Source organism: Lytechinus variegatus, chromosome 13 (assembly GCF_018143015.1).
Source record: "Lytechinus variegatus isolate NC3 chromosome 13, Lvar_3.0, whole genome shotgun sequence".
Classification (NCBI taxonomy): domain Eukaryota; kingdom Metazoa; phylum Echinodermata; class Echinoidea; order Temnopleuroida; family Toxopneustidae; genus Lytechinus; species Lytechinus variegatus.
In genome coordinates this window covers 7499293-7518958 of record NC_054752.1, presented here as the reverse complement: position 1 = coordinate 7518958, position 19666 = coordinate 7499293, and the positions used below count along the sequence as shown (strand labels likewise).

At 37.6% G+C, this 19666-nt stretch overlaps 1 protein-coding gene across 1 annotated transcript in view; it reads right to left on the bottom strand.

Annotated features, from left to right (window-relative positions):
• LOC121425848 (integrin alpha-8-like) overlaps positions 1-19666 on the bottom strand; it is a 73488-nt gene that overhangs the window by 18630 nt on the left and 35192 nt on the right. The window contains exons 5-16 of the mRNA XM_041621929.1: positions 18800-18895; positions 17684-17773; positions 16909-16997; positions 13088-13194; positions 12411-12507; positions 11532-11634; positions 10816-10916; positions 9654-9744; positions 9436-9481; positions 7922-8029; positions 7217-7272; positions 6307-6461 (exon numbers count right to left, since the gene is read on the bottom strand). Coding sequence (XP_041477863.1) covers positions 6307-6461; positions 7217-7272; positions 7922-8029; positions 9436-9481; positions 9654-9744; positions 10816-10916; positions 11532-11634; positions 12411-12507; positions 13088-13194; positions 16909-16997; positions 17684-17773; positions 18800-18895 — 1139 coding nt within the window. The remainder of the gene's footprint in view (positions 1-6306; positions 6462-7216; positions 7273-7921; positions 8030-9435; positions 9482-9653; positions 9745-10815; positions 10917-11531; positions 11635-12410; positions 12508-13087; positions 13195-16908; positions 16998-17683; positions 17774-18799; positions 18896-19666) is intronic.

Genomic DNA, 19666 nt, shown 5'->3' with positions numbered 1-19666 from the left:
ATCCCTTTCTTCCTTTTGTATAATGTAATAATGTATAATGTATAAACACATTCCAACCAATATATAATAATGTATAATGTATAATGTCTGAGCACATTCCAATCAATTTATAATAATGTATAATGTATAATGTAAAATGTATAAGGTATAATGTATAATGTAAAATGTATAAGGTATAATGTATAATGTATAACGTATAAACACATTCCCATCAATATAGTACCATCTCTTTCTTCATTTTGTATAAAGAATGTAATAAAGTATAATGTATAATGTATAATATATGATGCATAATGTATAATGTATAATGTATACTGTAACAAGGGCTCCTTTGTAAACAAGCCTCTTGGCACTGAACATACCACCCTGCTTCTGAATAGGGCTGAATAAAATAAAACAATACCATGTAGGCAGATATATTGAGAATTATACACCCAAATATCCAACAACCCATCGGCCACGGCTTTGATTAAAGCACATGTCCTCGTGTAAAGTAAACGCGTTGTGACATTATTGGAAGATAACTTACACCTGATTTTGGTCAAAATGTCAAATAACCTAAAATCATCATTTCATATATATTTTCGTTCTTTTTTTTTTTTTTTTTTTTTTTTTTTTTTTTTTACTTAACCATGTCGAGTCTTATATATCTCCGATGTGCACTCGAAACCCAACGCCCCATGCGTTGGATTTCTTCATCCGAGCAACCGGCCATGGCAGCGGTCGTAGCCGCCCCAATACGAAAGGAATGCGATGAAAACATTGCCGCCGGCATATCCCCGTATGTCAAACATCGTTTTATCATGTTTCCAAATTCACGCCTAGTTAGCGGGAGAGCACCATATGAACAAAAGAAGGCTCCACCATTCTTTGGGCGGATTTCTAAATAACGAATAACCGCCATCACAGGGCAGCTAACTGTCCCCAACTCTGGTATCGAAATGGTGCACCCATTTCCCCGCTGGTCAGTCTTTGACTTCCTTAGGAATAATTCCACCCTGCGATGCGGTGCATCGCCAGTGACCCTAACATCTGTGTGCTGCAGAATAGACTCACATCTATGCCTGGACTCTACTGTCAACTCACTAACTCTCAACAAACCATAAAATGCCACTGAAAAAGCAGCAGAGTACATCAAAACATCGTAATGACTACCACAAACATGCCTCAAGTAGGCGAGCATTCTATTTAACACAGACAATGTGATTGGATGCCTAGCATCTCTTCTCAAAGTACTTCGCCTACACCCTTCAATTAACCTTGTAATCACAAAACTCTTGGTCACATCCTTTAGCCCAGATGAACTCATATAAAATGCCAACCCAGATATGTATGTTTGAATAGTAGACCCTGCATATCCCATAAAGGATAAATAAGAAATGAACTGCGCCACCCATTCTACATTAGGGGGTAGCTGGGGGTCGTATCCGTACACTTTACAAAATTTCACGTATGCCCCAAGGCAATAGAGTAAGTTGTGTGTGTTCGAGCTGCCCTAGAAGCCATCAGCAGTCGACTTCTCTCGATAGCCAGCTCTTCCAAAGACGGACTGGAACCTCCACGCCCTCCCGGGCGGCCCCCGGTGCTAACGCATGGAACCTCGGCATCTGAAATCGAGATAGTGCATCAGCTATACCATTATCACATCCATGTACATGCCTAGCCCTCAACACTATATTATTGCTTAAACATATAATCACCACCTTCCTCACCAAAACCATAATATCAGGGCATAGCGCCGACTGCTTGTTAAGTACTGCCACCACGGCCTGATTATCACAATTAAACAATATATTCTTGTCCTTTAGCTCCATGCCCCAAATCTCCAAGCCTACCCAAATAGGGAATAGCTCTAAAAAAGCTATAGACCTCCTACCGGCCTGGAAATCAGCAGGCCACCTGGATTGAGCCCACCTGCCTCCAAAGAAAATTCCAAAACCAATGCCAGCCGCCGCATCAGTGAAAAACTGAATTTCCTCGCTTCCAAACCAGCCTGGAGCCCGGAAGAAAACTTGACCATTAAAATGTGCCAAGAACTCCAACCAAACCCGCAAGTCAGCCTTAGCCCCTCTCGTCAACCTAACCATGTGAAAAGGACGCTTAACGCTCTTAGTTAAGTCAATGAGCCGTCTCATGAATGCTCGCCCTGGAGCAATTGCCTTACATACAAAGTTTAGGCTACCTACAATCGACTGAATGTCTCTTAGGGAAATTTTTTGTTTCTGTACCGCCCAATTTAATTTCCCTACTAATTTCTCAATTTTGTCCTCCGGTACCCGAACCTGCTGAGAAACGCTATCTATTACCAGCCCAAGATATGACAACTGTGTGGTCGGGCCTTCCGTTTTTTCTCGCGCTATGGGCACCCCAAATCGTTCGCAAATTGCTTCAAAACAATGCATTGCCCGCCTGCAATCCTCCGAGGCAGGGCCGCCTGCAAAAAAGAAATCATCCAAATAATGGACAATATTTTGCGACTTCGCAACTTTTCTCGCGCAAAACTCTAAAAAAGTACTAAAACATTCAAAAGTGGAACAAGAAACTGCGCAGCCCATCGGCAAACAACGATCAAAATAGTAACGACCATCTATATACATCCCAAGCAACTCAAAATCTTTTGGGTGAACAGGCAAGAGCCTGAAAGCTGACTTAATGTCAGTCTTTCCCATAAGGGCACCCCGCCCCAATTGCGTCACAATATCTACCGCCGAATCAAAGGACGAATATGTTACTGTACACTGCCCCTCCGGTATGCCATCATTAACTGAATTTCCCCTGGGTGCCGATAAATGTTGAATCATACGGAACTCCCCTGGGGCCTTTTTGGGCACCAACCCCACTGGTGAACACCTCATATTCTCGAAGGGAGGAACAACAAAAGGCCCAACTATCCTACCTAAGTCTATTTCATCCCTCAATTTCTTTTTCAACGTATCCATGTGTTCGAATGCTGATTTCAGGTTTTTAACAACCAATGGGACCCTGTCCCCTTCAAAATGTAATGAAAAACCAAACTTAAAACCATTATACAAGCACTGAGCATGCTCCTGATTAGGATAAGTAGCTAACATGGGCACCAAACGTGCTAACTTAATAGGGGTCGGAGCAATAGACGACACCGCACTAGCCGTAGACCTATTTACTGCCAGCGGGACTGGAACCGGCCCGCCCTTGGCTACACTGCTTAGCCCCATGACCTGTCGCCTGGCAGCGGGAACACTTGTGCTCATAGATGCAAGCTTTGCCTCGCATGCACTTGCCTCTATTAAAGGCAAAGCACACGCCTCGGCTGGGTGTGCCATTGGCTCCGGGTCCCTTTCCTCCGAAGGGAAAAGATTTTCTCGCGCCGTACTCCCCTCTGTAGAACTGATGGCGAGGGGCATGGGGTAAATTGTGGCGCTGCCGCGGACCATTAGAGGCCACCAGCATCAACCACAACTCGGCGTCGACGCTCGCCCAGGATCGCCCGGGTAAACGCGCCTGCTTGCTCCTAAACTGAGTGTCATAGTCACGCCAGCCATAACCTGCAAACGCACGGGCTGCATGCCTTATCAAATCCATATATTTCATGAGCTCCCTGCTCCTTTCAATGTGCTTCTCAGCGTAAATTGAGGCAAATACTAGAAACACCGAAGTCCACTGCTCTACCGACATGATTTTCTTAGCCTTTGATTGAGGTTGAAGTTGCAAACCAAGACCAGATCCCGATTGACACAAACTCAAAGTGGTGTCACCTACACTCAAGGCCCCAAACTCATCACGTGCATTATTATGCTTAAGGAGCACTCCCAAATCTATATATTCACTTGCCCAAATTTTTTCCTTCAGTGAGATAGCCACTTCCACACCTAGTGGGTCGCATGCGCTAATAAATGGTTCCGGTGCCCCCAACACGGCAGAAAGCCTAGGCGCCTGGGGCTCAGATCTCTCAACACCGACCTCCACTAGATCTAGGCCTAGATCTTCGGCTACCCCTGCCGACCGCGCCGGCACTGAAACTGCTGGCTGAGCCTGCCCCGAGCTACCGGTATCCGACTCCTGAGCTACTATCTCATGCCAAGCAATAGATCTGCCCACGGGCGCCTGGCCTTCCCGCCCCACTAGATCTAGATCTAGCTCTGCCATTTTATCACCAACTTTAGACCTAGGCCTACCACTTTTTTCATCAACATCGACAACTTGAGACTGAGAGGGATTTAACTCACCGCTCCTTCCTGGCCCGTTGTTGCCGCCTCCCAGCCCCAGATCCACACTTGCGGGGGTTGACGTCGCCCGTGGACCTCTCGGCCGACCCGGCCTCCTCTTCGGTGTGTCATCTCCCTTCCTCGCACCTGCGGTCGTTATTTTCTTGGCCTTAACCTTTGGCATGATCAACTCGCGAAACTAGAGTTAGACTCGAAGCTCCGTCACTCAGCCCAAGTCCAATGAATCCTGGATGCAATCACCTCCAAAGTTCAATCAAGCGAACCGCCAAGAAAAAATTCAATCCTGAAGTTGCAAACTGAATCTTTTAGGTCCACAAATCGGCACAGCTAACTTAGTCTTAGTTCTACGGCAACAATTCCTGAGGCTGAAGTCTGAAGACAGTAAAAAACTGAAATCAGCGTCTGTATAATCCAATAAAAGTATGAATCCTTTGTGTAGATATCCGGTATAGGTAGCTAGACAAATGTCGAAATATCTGCCACCTAGGCCTAGTTGCCAGTGCCGAAAGAAAATTTTCAAAAAATTTTGTAAGCACGCTTTACACATGCACCGTCATCTCTCTTCATTGAAAGCCAAAACGAAAATGAAGCATTCCCCGCACTTTTATCCGCGCATAGCTCAACCGCGGCAAATGTCTGGCATTGTGCCCAAATTCTTTGGCGCGGGCGCCAAAAAGCGCTGCCCGCCCTTTACGGGTCGGGTCACGAGCCCTTTCTCGGGCAACCACGCCCCCTTTCAAAATCAAAACAAACTAAAATGTGTATTTTGCTAGCCCGCTAATAAACCATTTTAAATCGTCAAGCCGTCTTTAAAATCCAATAATATCAACCTTGTAAGATTATACAGACATGTAATTTTGATGGATATCATATGCTCATATCCGGCAAATTTACTTTATTCAAGCAAAATTAATCATCAAAGTGTTTTCACATCTACTTGAGATATTAACATTTGCCTTATATATTGCATCAGTGATTTTTGGTAACGAGGTTATGTGTGCTTGTAGTTAAACAGCGCCAGCTGGCGGGTTTTGAAGATGAAAGTCGAAAAATGTACCATCCCGACAGTGGCGATAGATCACATGTCTGAATGGTCTCTTAGCTCGGCTAGTAATTGATTACCACGCGTGATATATCGCCATGACTGATGGGGGTGTTGCAAGAAACTTGCAATCAATGGCAAATCAATTTTAGATCCTAAAATTAATCATAATTCTTGCAAATAATTCAAACTTACTATCGATCAACGGTCTGCTTCTTACATCAACAAGAGTGAATTGATTTGTTTTAATCATAAATGATCACTCCCTTTCAAATTTGCAATAAAATTTTGCAATTGATTGCAAATATTTTCTTGCAAAACCCCCTTAGTCAGCTGGGTACTATTAAAATGTCTAGTCATATTTTTTAATATTCTCTGATACGAAACGAATGAATTTTAGTCAAATTCTATTGGAAAGTATTCAAATTTGATTGAAATATCAATTGCACTCAGCTGACCCTTTTTTAATTCTAGTCAAATTCTATTGGAAAGTATTCAATTTTCATTGAAATAACAATTGCACTCAGCTGACCCTTTCTCAATTCTCATCAATCTGTAGGAAAGTATTCAAAGTTGATTGAAATATCAATTGCACTCAGCTGACCCTTTTTTGAATTCTAGTCAAATTCTATTGGAAAGTATTCAAAGTTGACTGAAATATCAATTGCACTCAGCTGACCCTTTTAAAATATTAGTCAAATTCTTTTGATTGAAATAACAATTGCACTCAGCTGACCCTCTTTTAATTCTAGTCAAATTCTATTGGAAAGTATTCAATTTTGATTGAAATAACAATTGCACTCAGCTGACCCTTTTTTGAATTCTAGTCAAATTCTATTGGAAAGTATTCAAAGTTGACTGAAATATCAATTGCACTCAGCTGACCCTTTTTAAAATATTAGTCAAATTCTTAATTTGATTGAAATAGCAATTGCACTCAGCTGACCCTTTTTTAATTCTAGTCAAATTGTATTGGAAAGTATTCAAATTTTCCTGAAATATTAATTGTACTCAGCTGACCATTTTGCCTAGTCACTATTACTAGTTTGTGTTTATTACCGGAATGTAGGCAACGTGAGAGAGGCATATCTCTGTCCCGGTTGACAGCGTGACTCGATCCTGGATAGAAGCTGCGTCGGGCTGACCAAGCAGTTCAAAGTAGCATCGCTGACTGACTGGGAGTTTAGCATCTGCTATCAACTCATAGTCCAAAGCTAGAAGCAGAAACACAATAATAATAATAATAATAATGATATTAATGATAACAATACTAATCATAACAATAATAACGATAGTAGTAATAATGATAATAATGATAATACTAATCATAATAATAATAATGATAGTAGTAATAATGATAATACTAATCATAATAATGATAGTAGTAATAATAATAATGATAATAATGATAATACTAATCATAATAATAATAATGATAGTAGTAGTAATAATAATAGTACTACTAATAATAATGATAGTAGTAATAATAATAATACTAATCATAATAATAATAATGATAGTAGTAGTAATAATAATAATAATACTAATAATAATGATAGTAGTAGTAATAATAATAATGATAATACTAATCATAATAATAATAATATATTGGAACGTTGTTGTGAGATTAAAAGGGTTCTCAGTCAAAAACATCATAATTTTGTTTTATCATTATATTATAGTATGCTTCTACAGCTGTATACGTGTTTGCTCCTTGATTTTTCTGTAAACTGAATTGTTTTTGTGTTTGATTTTGAAAGAAAAAACATATTTGGCATTCCTGTTGCGCTTAATATACATTGAAAAATCTCTCAAGTGCTTTGTGTGTATATTAATCATGGTCATCGCACAGACTGTATGGACTTTCTCCACTCCCGGGAGTAAAAGTGATAAAGGAATGAGATTTACATGATTTAGGTGGGAGTTTGACCCACAGAATTTGTATATCCTATGGACAAATAATACTCACTAATTTCATCCGGTACATTTATCCCATCAAATGATAAGCAGAGAGTAACGTTGAACCTGTTAAAAGGGAATATAATTATACAAACACGAACAAAATTAGCAGTTTATTGTAAAATAAGATGAGGCTTTACTATAAACAGAAACCACTACAACACTACTACACTACTACTACTACTACTACTTCTACTATACAACAACAACAACAACTACTACTACTACTACTACTACTACTACTACTCCTACTACTTCTACTACTACTACTACTACTACTACTACTACTACTACTACTACTACTACACCTATACACTACTACTACTTCTACTATACAACAACTACTACTACTACTACTACTACTACTACTGCTACTACTACTACTACTACTACTACTACTACTGCTACTACTACTACTACTACTACTACTACTTCTACTATGGCTGGTATCTATATGCTACTTTTGATAATATTTCTAATGGGAATTCTACTACTACAATCAGGCATGGCAATTCTTTAGATTTAACGTCACAGCTCGTCCACTTCTTCCACTATTTCGATACTACTACACGCATGGCATGTACTTTCTCAATGGCATTTTTTCATTCCTCAGAATAGCTTCCATTAATGTAGTGTAAGCCTATTCATCTAACCCTTATTTAATACAATCTCTATATACCCATATGTAAATCCCCAAATATCAACAAGAACCTACCCTAGTACCAGGGCACCACTTAGAAGCCGGTAATTACGCTCCTTCAATCGGATCCCGGTTCCAAGATCGACAATGATATTTGAAGAGACGTTCACAACCGGTCGCGACCTAGGCATATATAGACAAGTGTATTGCGCATTTATTCATATATCTTTCCCACTTTTATAACTTTGTATAATTCTATCAAAAATACATACAGATATATCAATACATGCAAATATAATTAGTATTAATAAAAAATGATTAAAATAACTTTGCTCAATATGAATCGACAAAACTTAATTATTGATTAATGAAAGTTTTGCAGCACTTAGACTGTGCATTGTCATGATAATTCAAAAGCAAACTAAACATAAACAAAATCAATGTAGATTAAGCTAAAGCCGGGGTAATAATAAAAGTGTCCTTTAGAATAGATTAAATATAACTACATGGAGTTAAATAAATGGATATCACTATCATTAATATTACAATTATCATCATCCACAAGAGATTTCCTCTGTCATGAAACTAAATTGATATTCCATATTGTAAAGAAATATAAAAATGACAATAACATTATGTAATTGAGTGATTATACCATAAAAACTTATACATTGACATTAAATCATATTCTTTCACATGCAAAATGGATGTGTATACTTCAAATACCATTAAAAAAGCTTTTGTGCAAACCGTTGCTTTAAATGGTAGTCACTATAACAATATTTCTTCGAATTGCAGGTGGTACTTACATGTGTAACAAGTGACACAGTGTTTTTTGTTAAGTGGGCGAGAATTGGCTAAAAATGCATTTCAAAGGGTAAATCCATCTTCTAAATCCATGATATTAATCACAACATCAAGAAAAGTGTGTCACCAAGCGAGGGTTATTCATAGCGTGCACTGTAAAACCATGCAAAATCCAGTATTGGATAAGATATATTCACTTTGGATATGTTTTGTATAATCAAAATCAACTGTTTTATTTGATTTAGGTTCGGTTCAACATAATAACAACTTATATCGATGGAATGCTTTTCAGTCTTATGATAACACAGTCTTTATGAGTGTTGCGGATGCAATGTCCGAGAAATCTATAGTTTTATTCAACATACATAAAACCTTTAATATCATAAGAATTACATGAGAAATTGTAAATTGTGAGAAAAAATTATCCTTCATTTCTTTTTATCCTATTTCCAAGAATAAAATCTCATTCATTAAAGTTTTGAAAAACATTACATACATCAACATTCTTACAAGTTTCAAACATCCTATTTCAATGGGGCAATCCTAATAACTGTAAATTTCCCTTAAAAATCTAACAGATAGGATAGTATAGAATCCTACTAATTGGTATCTCTGCAATTATTGATAGAATTTCGTCAATTTAATATTTTGAGAACACACTGAGGGATAATTCAATCACATATAACCAATAATTTAATAATTTATTCAATAGATAATCTAATTATTCGAATCCTCACAGCATTCCTAGACAAATATATTAAAAAATATATATATTTACATACCTAAACAGAGCCACTGTTGACGCCTTGTACATCCCAACAGCGAGATCTGTATGGTGTAGAAAAGACAATATCAAATGTGAATTATACTCGAGCATAATCTATCTTTCCAATCACAGATAAGCATATTGGTCATTCAATCTCTTTCTTTAAAATTTGAAAATATGATTTTGTTGACAACAAGAATTAGTACGTTTGAGAAGTTGAAACTTGGGACATACCCGGATACTGATTATTATCCATGTCCATTCCAGAAGATAGAGAGAAGCCAAAGGTCGGCAGGGTCAAACCTAAGGTCAAAGGGTCAAGCACCTGAAATTAGAGACAAGTTATTATGGTATTAATGTGAATGTTTCAAGTTGAACGAAACCTAGAAAATGATGAAAATATCATGTAGTAGCTCCATAAAAATATCATGAGAAAAGTTGGAAATAAACATAAACGAAGGGCTTACTAAAGCTTGTCATGCACCCATCAGAATAGAATTGCATTTTGCAACATCAAACACCATTCATTTACAAGAAAATTGGTCACATGAACCTAGAATCCCATTTGTATGCCCTGATGAGGGAAAGTGTCGTCATGTAGCGGTCCTGATATTTGTCTTGTAATCAGAGGGTCGTGTGGTCCAGTGGTTAGAGCATTGGACTCATAATCGCAAGGTTGTGAGTTCGAATCCCCACTCTGCCATTGTCTCCACTTTCATAAAAAGCCCCGAGAGTGATATCTGTCGTCTATAATGTCAGCCACTATGACTGATTAACCTAGACGTAAAATGTCTCCTAAGTAATTGGTTATATACCAGCTTGGCGTTTACCAGCAAAATGCTGTCCTGCTGAGTTCCTACGGGAGTTACCATAAACAGAAGAGAAACCGAAACGGGCTGTTGTCTTCGAATCCCACCGAGGCAATTTGCATAAATCTACACTTAGCTACTCTCCGCTCAGGTTTGAAGGTGGAATCCAGTAAGTATGTACATGATGGTGTGCCTATTAGCCTAGCAATTAAGGCATCCTGACAAGTCATTATTATTAGCAAAGAGTAAAGATAGTTCAGACAATGTGGATGGAGTATAAACAGAATCTTATCAGTATTATTGTTACTGCTATCATAACTACCATTATTAGTATTATACTATTATAACAACAGCAACAATAATAATAATAGGAAGAAGAATAAGAATAATAATAATGATAATAATATAATAATAAGAAGAATAATGATAATAATAATAATAACAATAATAATAAGAAAAATAATAATGATAATAATATTAATTAATTAATAGAAATAAGAATATAGAAGTAATATTATAGAAATAATCAATAGAAATGATAATTATAAATTATAATAATATTACTATTATATCATTAATGTATATACCTGTGTTGCTGATTGGTATAGTCCTTCCCTTCCAGAGCTGTGGAAGATATACACCCGACCAAGTCCGGTATCACCATCATGAGGGGCTCCTATGGCTAAATCTGAAGAGAAATGTCCAATACAAATATGAATTTGAAGGTGATCATTCAAACAATGACAAATAAAGCGCACATTAATAAAGATGGTTACAACAATGATGGTGACGGTTATGATGACTGAGTTTATTTAAGAACAATGCTAAGCATAAATTCAACGTGGAAAATAGGGAGTTAAGTACTAACCCCAAGGGTACAACAGTTTCACTAAGAGTTGCCCCTATGTGCCTTTCATGGTGCAGTTAGCTACATCATGCAACCCAAAGGTTACAGAGATGTACCCTTTAAAGGTGCATATATCTGCACTCTTTTAACACACACTATTTTTGCACCCCACATGGGCGACATTGCATCTTTTAAGGTGGAAGATTGCACCCCCGAAATGTCATTTTCAATGTTACTAGTTATTGTTCCTAGTACTTCGCTAGTGGCTAGTAATATATTCACTTTTAGGAAGATTTATATCAAGTATCCCTGTGATAAGGAATCACTTCAAATTGAAACATTCTTTAAAGTGAGCATATTATCCAAATATCCAATCTCTTTAAAATGGGTGGGGAGTGACACATTTAATGAAGAAAAGGAGAAAACTTAACAAAAGATTTGAAGACTACGTTCTACCTTTGAAACCATCTCTGTTAGCGTCGCCGAGTGGGGCGATAGAGAAGCCAAATCTACCTCCAGCTTGCTTTCCCTCAAGGATCTGCGGTGACTCAAAGGAACCCTGTGGGACACCAAGATAATCAACTGGTTTAATGCACTGCATAAATAGTGGTGTTGAAAACTACTCGCCGCCAGAGTGGACAGAGGAATACATTACACATTTTCCACCAGTGCACCAGTGTTGAATTCATGGTGTTAGTTCAACACTTCTCAGTGTTATTAGGACACATTCTGCACATCATTTTAATACCATTTTGGTGTATTGACAGAACTTTTACAGTTTTCTTACTTTTCTCGGAAGAAAAATAATTGGTCCCATGGTCAAAAGGTAAAACAATGAGGTCACGAAGACTTGCATTATATGAGCATCATTATCATATATTTAAACAGAAGGGTTCAAGTACATCCTTTTGCAAATCTGGCTAATCACCTACGAGTAAAAGGCTATAGACCAGTTCGGAGTTAGCCCATGTCAAAATAACCTCAAATACCTACAGATATTTTTAAACATAGTTTATTTTTGTGCAATTAGATTTGGCTCTCGATAGAAACGTCTCATGAATGACTTTTAATCCACTTTTGAAAAAGTGAATACTTCCTCCTCTAAATTTCGGAATGCAACATGAGTGAAACATAGACTCCTTCTGTAGGGCATTCCTATCTTTGCATGCACCTTTCGGCTACGAGAGACAATCTATTCTATTCACCCAATTATTATCTGCAGTGAGGTTTGGTTTGGAATTAAGCTGTAGTGTTGGAGCAATTAATGAGTGTTTTAATTGTTATGTACCTCTAGATTGCACCCCCCACTTTTATAAATTTGAAATAAATACTCACGTCTCTGTTATTTGTGTAGACGTAGACACGACCAACTTCATGTCGTTTATCTTGCATATTACTGTACATAGGCGCAGAGACGATCATGTCATCATAGCTGTGAAAAAAAAGAGAAAAGTAACCTTGTGAATTCAAGCCACTATGCCGCTTTTACATTGAACAGCGCCATCTCAAGACCTTGGACTCCCCCACATGGACCCTGCATCCTCATCCAAGATGCAAAATTTGATATCTAGTTCGATATAAGCTACAATGATGATTGGTTTCTTTCTAATCTTTACAGCTTTCATACCACGATAGCTTCCAGGAAGTTAAATGTTTTAAATTTCTGCAATGACTATCATATATTTTAAAATAAAATTGTTTGATGACACGGTATGTGTATAAGCAACCCTTAATTTAGGCTTATGACAAGATATTCAATATCTTGTGCGTTCAGTGCCCTTTTAAAAAGCAATTATAATTTTAGTGAGACCCAGAAAGGACTGACTTAACTTTTTACTTTTAGCCGGTGATTAGCATGAAAATGTCAATAAGATTGTACCAAATTTCTAAAATATCGCTGATAAAAGTTACACCTGGATAAAGCAAATGATAGAAAAGAGAAATACACTCAAAACAAATACCCCACGAAAATACGATAAGAAGGGTAAAAAATATTTAAATAATAAATTTACCCGTCGCCATTTAGGTCTGATCCGAGGACTGAGTGTCCAAAATACTCCCCCATCTCAAAACCTTCCATCACTTTCATTGCGTCCAATGCCAAATCTAAAATAGAAACCTTTTAAAAAAGAAAAGAAGCATTCAATTGTTTTAATCACTTATTTTAACAAAAATCAGTAATAATAATAGTTCTTGTAATGAATAACATCTCGATGCGCTTACTAAAGGACTGATATATTATTATCCCGGCTGTAGCTCAAGCAGCCTTCCGGCGCTCACTGCATTTCAAGAAATAAATTCCTGCCAGGTACCCATTCACCTCACCTGGGTTGAGTGCAGCACAATGTGGATAAATTTCTCGCTGAAGGAAACTACGCCATGGCTAGGATTTGAACCCACGACCCTCTGTTGTAAAACCAATGAATGTCTATTGTCTTTTGGCTAGCATATCAGTACGCATAAAAAATTGCCAGGCCCAGATTTTTAGCAAGTACTAGGATAAATATCGTCAAAACGTATACACCGGGCCGCTTTTCACAAACCTTAATGAGCGGTGGTAGAGTTTGTTTCTACGACTGATCGCAGGAAATAAAACCCTTTTTATCAATAATTGCTAGGCTTTCTGCTATTGCTTACATAATTTCAATATGGGTAGGTAAAACACACTTACAATTAACTTGGTTGCTTTGTGCTATTGTTAGAGCTTTCTACTTATCTTTGCCTCTATGAAATATCCTTAGTGCAACAAGTTTTCTTTCGTACATATCAGAAATGAAAACCCCGCTTCCATGCCCTCAGAAAATTAGGAAAAGATCAGCAGACTTTGAAACAAACTGTGTTCTTACCGCCCTTTCACACGGTAAAAAAATTGTAACTTGAATGATGATACAAGTGAAAAATAAGGCTGATGACGGATATTTAACACGTGTGAAACAAAACTAGTACATGATTAAATAATTTAATAATAGCAGGGCCCGCTGGGAGAACAGTTTTCGGAACTGAAGCGGCTTCCCTGGGTAAATATACCTATATTATTATTATTATTATTAAATCAAGAACGCTAACCACAGTCACGATTACAATAGTAATCATCATTACAATGATGATTCGAGATTCACTTTTGAAAAGGCCCTTAGACAAGCGAGGAATGTAGTTACTTAAAGTGATTGGTTAACATTGGATTGTCTTTTAAAAAATCTGAGCTAGGAGGTCACACTAGTCACCTGTGTCCCTGATATGTTTCCAAAATGAAGCCCAGAAAAACTTGCATTCAAAAATAATTATTTAGTGCTTCAAAAATTGAAATATAAAGTGACCGGTAACACCATCTTAATTTCATCCCATACACTTATGTTAACTATTTAGGCGTCTATAACACGCCTATTTACAAAATCGGGGTTTGCCTTGTAGTTATAGCTTTTCATTCTCAATAATTGTTATTTTCAGGGTTTTATTAGTTCTAATACATGCTCTTGTACACAATCATGTTTCATCTTGGTTTGAGAATTTTTTTAATCGGCTGGTCACAAAGTAAAACAATACCTTTAAGTTCCTATATAGCAAACAAAAATGAAATGAATAGTCAAACGTCCATATATAGATCTCGTGAAGTCAGATCACCCTTCAACATGTATTGAACATCAGCTGCTGAATAATGCATTATGTAATCTAGTCTTCAGGCGCTCACGGCAGCCTCATTCTATCTGAAATAAAAGAAATATTTGATAGATCCTATGTAGTCCGGGCACCTGTTTTGATGTCAGTGACCCCCAGATAGCTCAAGAAAGAACATTTGAAGTAACTTGCAGATTCTTGAAATTGATTTCACTTTCAACATTTATTGAATTTGTCTCAAACTGACAGCTGTATACACCAATTTCACATATAATCCAAAAACGTTTGCAAAAAAAAATCTGTTCAAAGTATACATACTTGATTTGTATGTTACTGTGAATTTTATATATTTCTTTCTTAAACGAGATCAATATCCAGTGGTGATTAGGCTTCGGACAGAGTTGTGGTAGGCACTGGATAAAGGAGGGGAGCGGAGGTTGGTAAAAACATCACATGGTGGATTATAGAAAATTGAAAATGTCCTTTCTTATACATCAAGCATGTCCCAATTCGATGTGCTAATTGCAATGGTATTTCTTTGGGCCATAAAATGTGACAATATTCTTGTATAAATTTATAAAATTTATATAATATATTACTATAATTGGTAGAGATACTAGAGAATGGCTGTACAAGGCCTCATACAGATGGTTATTGACGCCAAAATATTGGTTCGAATCGACACCACCCCCTTTGAAGACCCAAAACTCATCTTAAGGTATGTCTCTTCTTGAAAGATCACAGTCAATAATGTACACAACTCTTATGTGGTTGGTCACAGTGTGTTCAAATGGTATGTTTATCTAGGCCTATATGAGATTCACATGTTAAATACAACAGTTGTACAGTCAGTGTGAAGCTGTACTTTTCCAAATTCACATTGTGCTCCACACTGTGAATACACATTGGGACACACAATGCAAGACATTGTGGGACACACTGTGAGTAGTGTGATTACACTGTGAATTAACACACTATAACACACTATGATAACACTGTGAATTAACACACTGAAAACACACCATAACACACTATGAACACACTATGAGCACAGTGTGGTTACACTGTTAATTAGCACACCGAAAATAAATTATGACACAATGTGACCACAGAGTGATAACACCAAGAAATAACACATTGAAAACACACTATGACACACTGTGAATACACTTTGAACAGTGTGATTTCCATGTGAAAATGGTGAATTAACACACTGAAACACAGTATGACACACTTTGAATGTAGTGTGATTACACTGTAAAATAACACACTGAAAACACAATATGACACACTTTGAACATGGTGTGATTAATACACTGAAAAGACATTATGGCACACTGTGCATAACACACTGAAAACGCACAATGACACAGTGTGATTACACTAAGAATTAACACACTGTGAGCACAGTGTGATTACAGTGGGAATTAGCACACGGAAAACACAATATGACACACTGTGAACAAACTGATTACACTGTAAATTACCAAACTGGAAACACACTATGAACACATTGTGAACACACTGTGAATTAACACACTGAAAACAAACTATCAACACCATGTGAAGTGTGAACACACTGTGAGCACAGTGTGATTACACTGCGATTCTACACACTGGAAACACACTGTGAGAGACACTGTGAACACACTGTTATATACACTGTGAACACAGTGTGGAGCACTTTGTTCTTTCCAGCAAGATAGTGGAAGGAAGAGACCACTAAGTGAGTCCATAGATTGGATTATTCTCACTATCCGCAGGGACTGTAATGAATAAGGATAAGGAGCACTGTGCATAAAGTAAGAATATGGTACTCTACGAATCGTGGCCTTTTCAGTGAGTTTTAAAATAAAACCAGGGACAGTTTTACCTCGATAAAGTTGCTATTCATACAGACTGTGGTCCACACGAATCAATAAATACATCAAAATCAACATTTTTATTTGGGTTTTCTCAACATACATATATCAAATAGTAGAGATAATTAAGTTCATGCGTTGCAATACTGTCTCACATTATTTTCAAACAATTTGGGCATTATTTATATCCTCCGACCAACTGGACAATCCAGTTCAAATTTTCATGAGCAACAGTCCCTCATTATCAAGTGAATAAGCTTTCTGAAGAGACCCCCTCCCTAAGTGTGGGTGTGGCCAGTTGAATCATATTTCCAGTTTGATGATAAAACTCCATTATTTACTCGCCATTTACTCACCGTGCCACGGTTCTGAGCTGCGCGGGGCGTCCCGACTACGTACTCGTTATAAGTATCACCATCAAAGTCAGCGAATGCCACAGAGTACCCTGGTTTGAGGTTCAAACATGATAGAGGATTAGAAAGATGAAGGAATGATGAATATGAACACATACAGGTATGATGTTGAAGTCTGATCTATCTGGAAAGTTGTTATATGAAAAACACAACCTAAGTTCATTAAAACCAAACTGACAGATCTAAAACTTTGGCAGTAAATGGAAGCAGTGAACGTATGTAAGAGAGAGGGGGAGAAGAGGAGGGAGAGACAATCTTAACCTCAGGTTAAGATATTGATGTTCATTCCCCCAATATGGTCTAAGTTCATTGACCCTAAATGACCTTTGACCTTGGTCATGTGACCTGAAACTATGGCAGGATGTTCAGTAATACTTGAATAAACTTATGACCAAGTTTCATGAACTAGGTCCATATACTTCCTAAGTTATGCTGTCATTTAAAAAAACTTAACCTCCGTTAAGATTTGGTGTTGACGCCGCCGCCGTCGCCGTTGGAAAAGCGGCGCCTATAGTCTCATTCTCTTTCGCAGGTGAGACAAAAATGGGGGGGGGGGGGGGGTCGGTCGGATCTAGGCAATGTGTGTACTAATCAACCTAGATAATTGATCTTTGATTCAGAATAAGTGATGACTATTTTTCCGTTTACCTAAATTTCATTCTTGGGATACAATTAACATAGGTTATAGTTATTGATTATATGAAGTTTGTTTATATACCTTTGTAATCACTGTCCTTTAGTAACTTTGGCTCTCCGGAAGAATGTGAACCTAGCTGTCCATCATACAAAGATACAAGTTGAACTTGTCCTACATTCAAGAGATAAAAAAACACTCAACACATAAATATATGTACACCACACTGTAGAACTGCAGGGTGCTAAAACCCACACCAGTTGGTGTCTATAGAGGAGCACACACCGATGTGTTAAAATCACATCCTAGAATGCACAACACCACTGTGTGTTAAAGAAACAATCAAATATTTTGTAACAGTACCATAAGGTGTTGAACGAACACTGTAAGTCTAACACCAGAGCGAAATGACACATGTGCGGTCCTTTATATACACCGGTTAACACCGCAGTTTGTGCAATGTAGGGTCCCACATTACTAGACTTTTAACTTTGGCCATGGTCTCACTCTGTACTCAAAATATTGGAAGCCGAAATGTTAAAGATTTAGTTTACACTGTATGTAATATAGTAACCATGTTTAAGATTTTACTCAAGTTTATTTTTATGGTACAGAAAACTATTCTGATTGTCATTTCCAAAGAGACATCAAGGATTCGAGCATCAAATGGGCTGATAAATTGGCAACCCAAAGGTAAACCACAACCAGAGTTTAAATTAATCCCGAGTTAGGTATTTGGGCTTCTGTTATACAGATTTCGGTACCGGTACAAAATAAATATATACCTCCTGGCTCCAGTGCCCAATCTGAGTTTACAAATATATTTTAAATCACATTATTTGTTATTGATAGCTGTCTAGATCTACCTAGTGAGATTTATAGCATGCAAGATTAACTTGATTTAAATGTGATACTTTCGTATACGGTTCCACAGGCTTGTGCCATCACATCGAGTTATCGCATCGGGTTGGGCAAACGCGAAACCCGACCATTCGAGAAATGGGCCCTCTAAAGTCCTGAAACATCGGGTCCAATGTACCTGATGTTTTGTGAAAATTATATCAAAATTCTTGTGAATGGTCGGGTAAACTGGATCCGATCCTTTTCTCGAATGGTCAGGTATACGCAACAACCCGATGTGATGGCACAAGCCGTTTCGCAGGCGTCAGCGTGGTATTAGATGGGACATTGAACCCTTACCCTTTGCTTCGAAGTTTCCTGCAGCTCCTACTAGTATCTCACCATCTGCTACTGCTGCGCTGAGACCCGCCTGACACCCCAGTGATTTCTCTGAGTCTTAAATGAGACAGAATAAAAATAAAGATGATTATTTCTTCTTCTTCATAACATTCTATGAAACAAGACGTGTGTTCGAGTACTTATAAACGCATTTCAGTAAGAATGCACATTTACGGCTGGATCTTGTACAGACATCAACGCCCTATAAACTCAAACAGTATTGATTTTGCTTGAATCTACGTCGGCATAAACTGGACAAACTAAATAAAGATAATCGAGGATATTTCTCTTTCATTTTTTTAATGATAACAAAGTGTTGACGACTATTGCTGGCCATACAAATACCTTAATATCATACAATGTTTCTCAGAGAACACTGAACAATCGGGTTTAACTTTATAATAATTTACTTTGATCGAGCTGAAATCAAAGAAAGAGGAAACTTGAGAAAGTGGTACATAGTACACGAATATTTAGATTCATATTTTGTAGTCTGCGTATATTGTTCACATTAATTCCATTAAAAGGTTCACGATTTTTTTTTCATTTCAAATGTACTTGGATCCCGACCAAATCACCAAACGATGACATTTGGAGAAGAGGAAACGGCAAAGCATGATCCCGGACAGTAATCATTTCCTCCCTCGTTGCACTGACATTTCTCCTCGATATTCTTAATGTATTTTTCACAAAAAGTTTTTGAAGCACTTAAAAACAATATCTAAGTGCATTTTTTTTAAAAGACTTCATTTACACAGCTCGTGTTTTTAAAAGGCTAGTCATTGTTTTAACCAGTACCTTAAAGAGATATTGGGAAAATCTCAATCC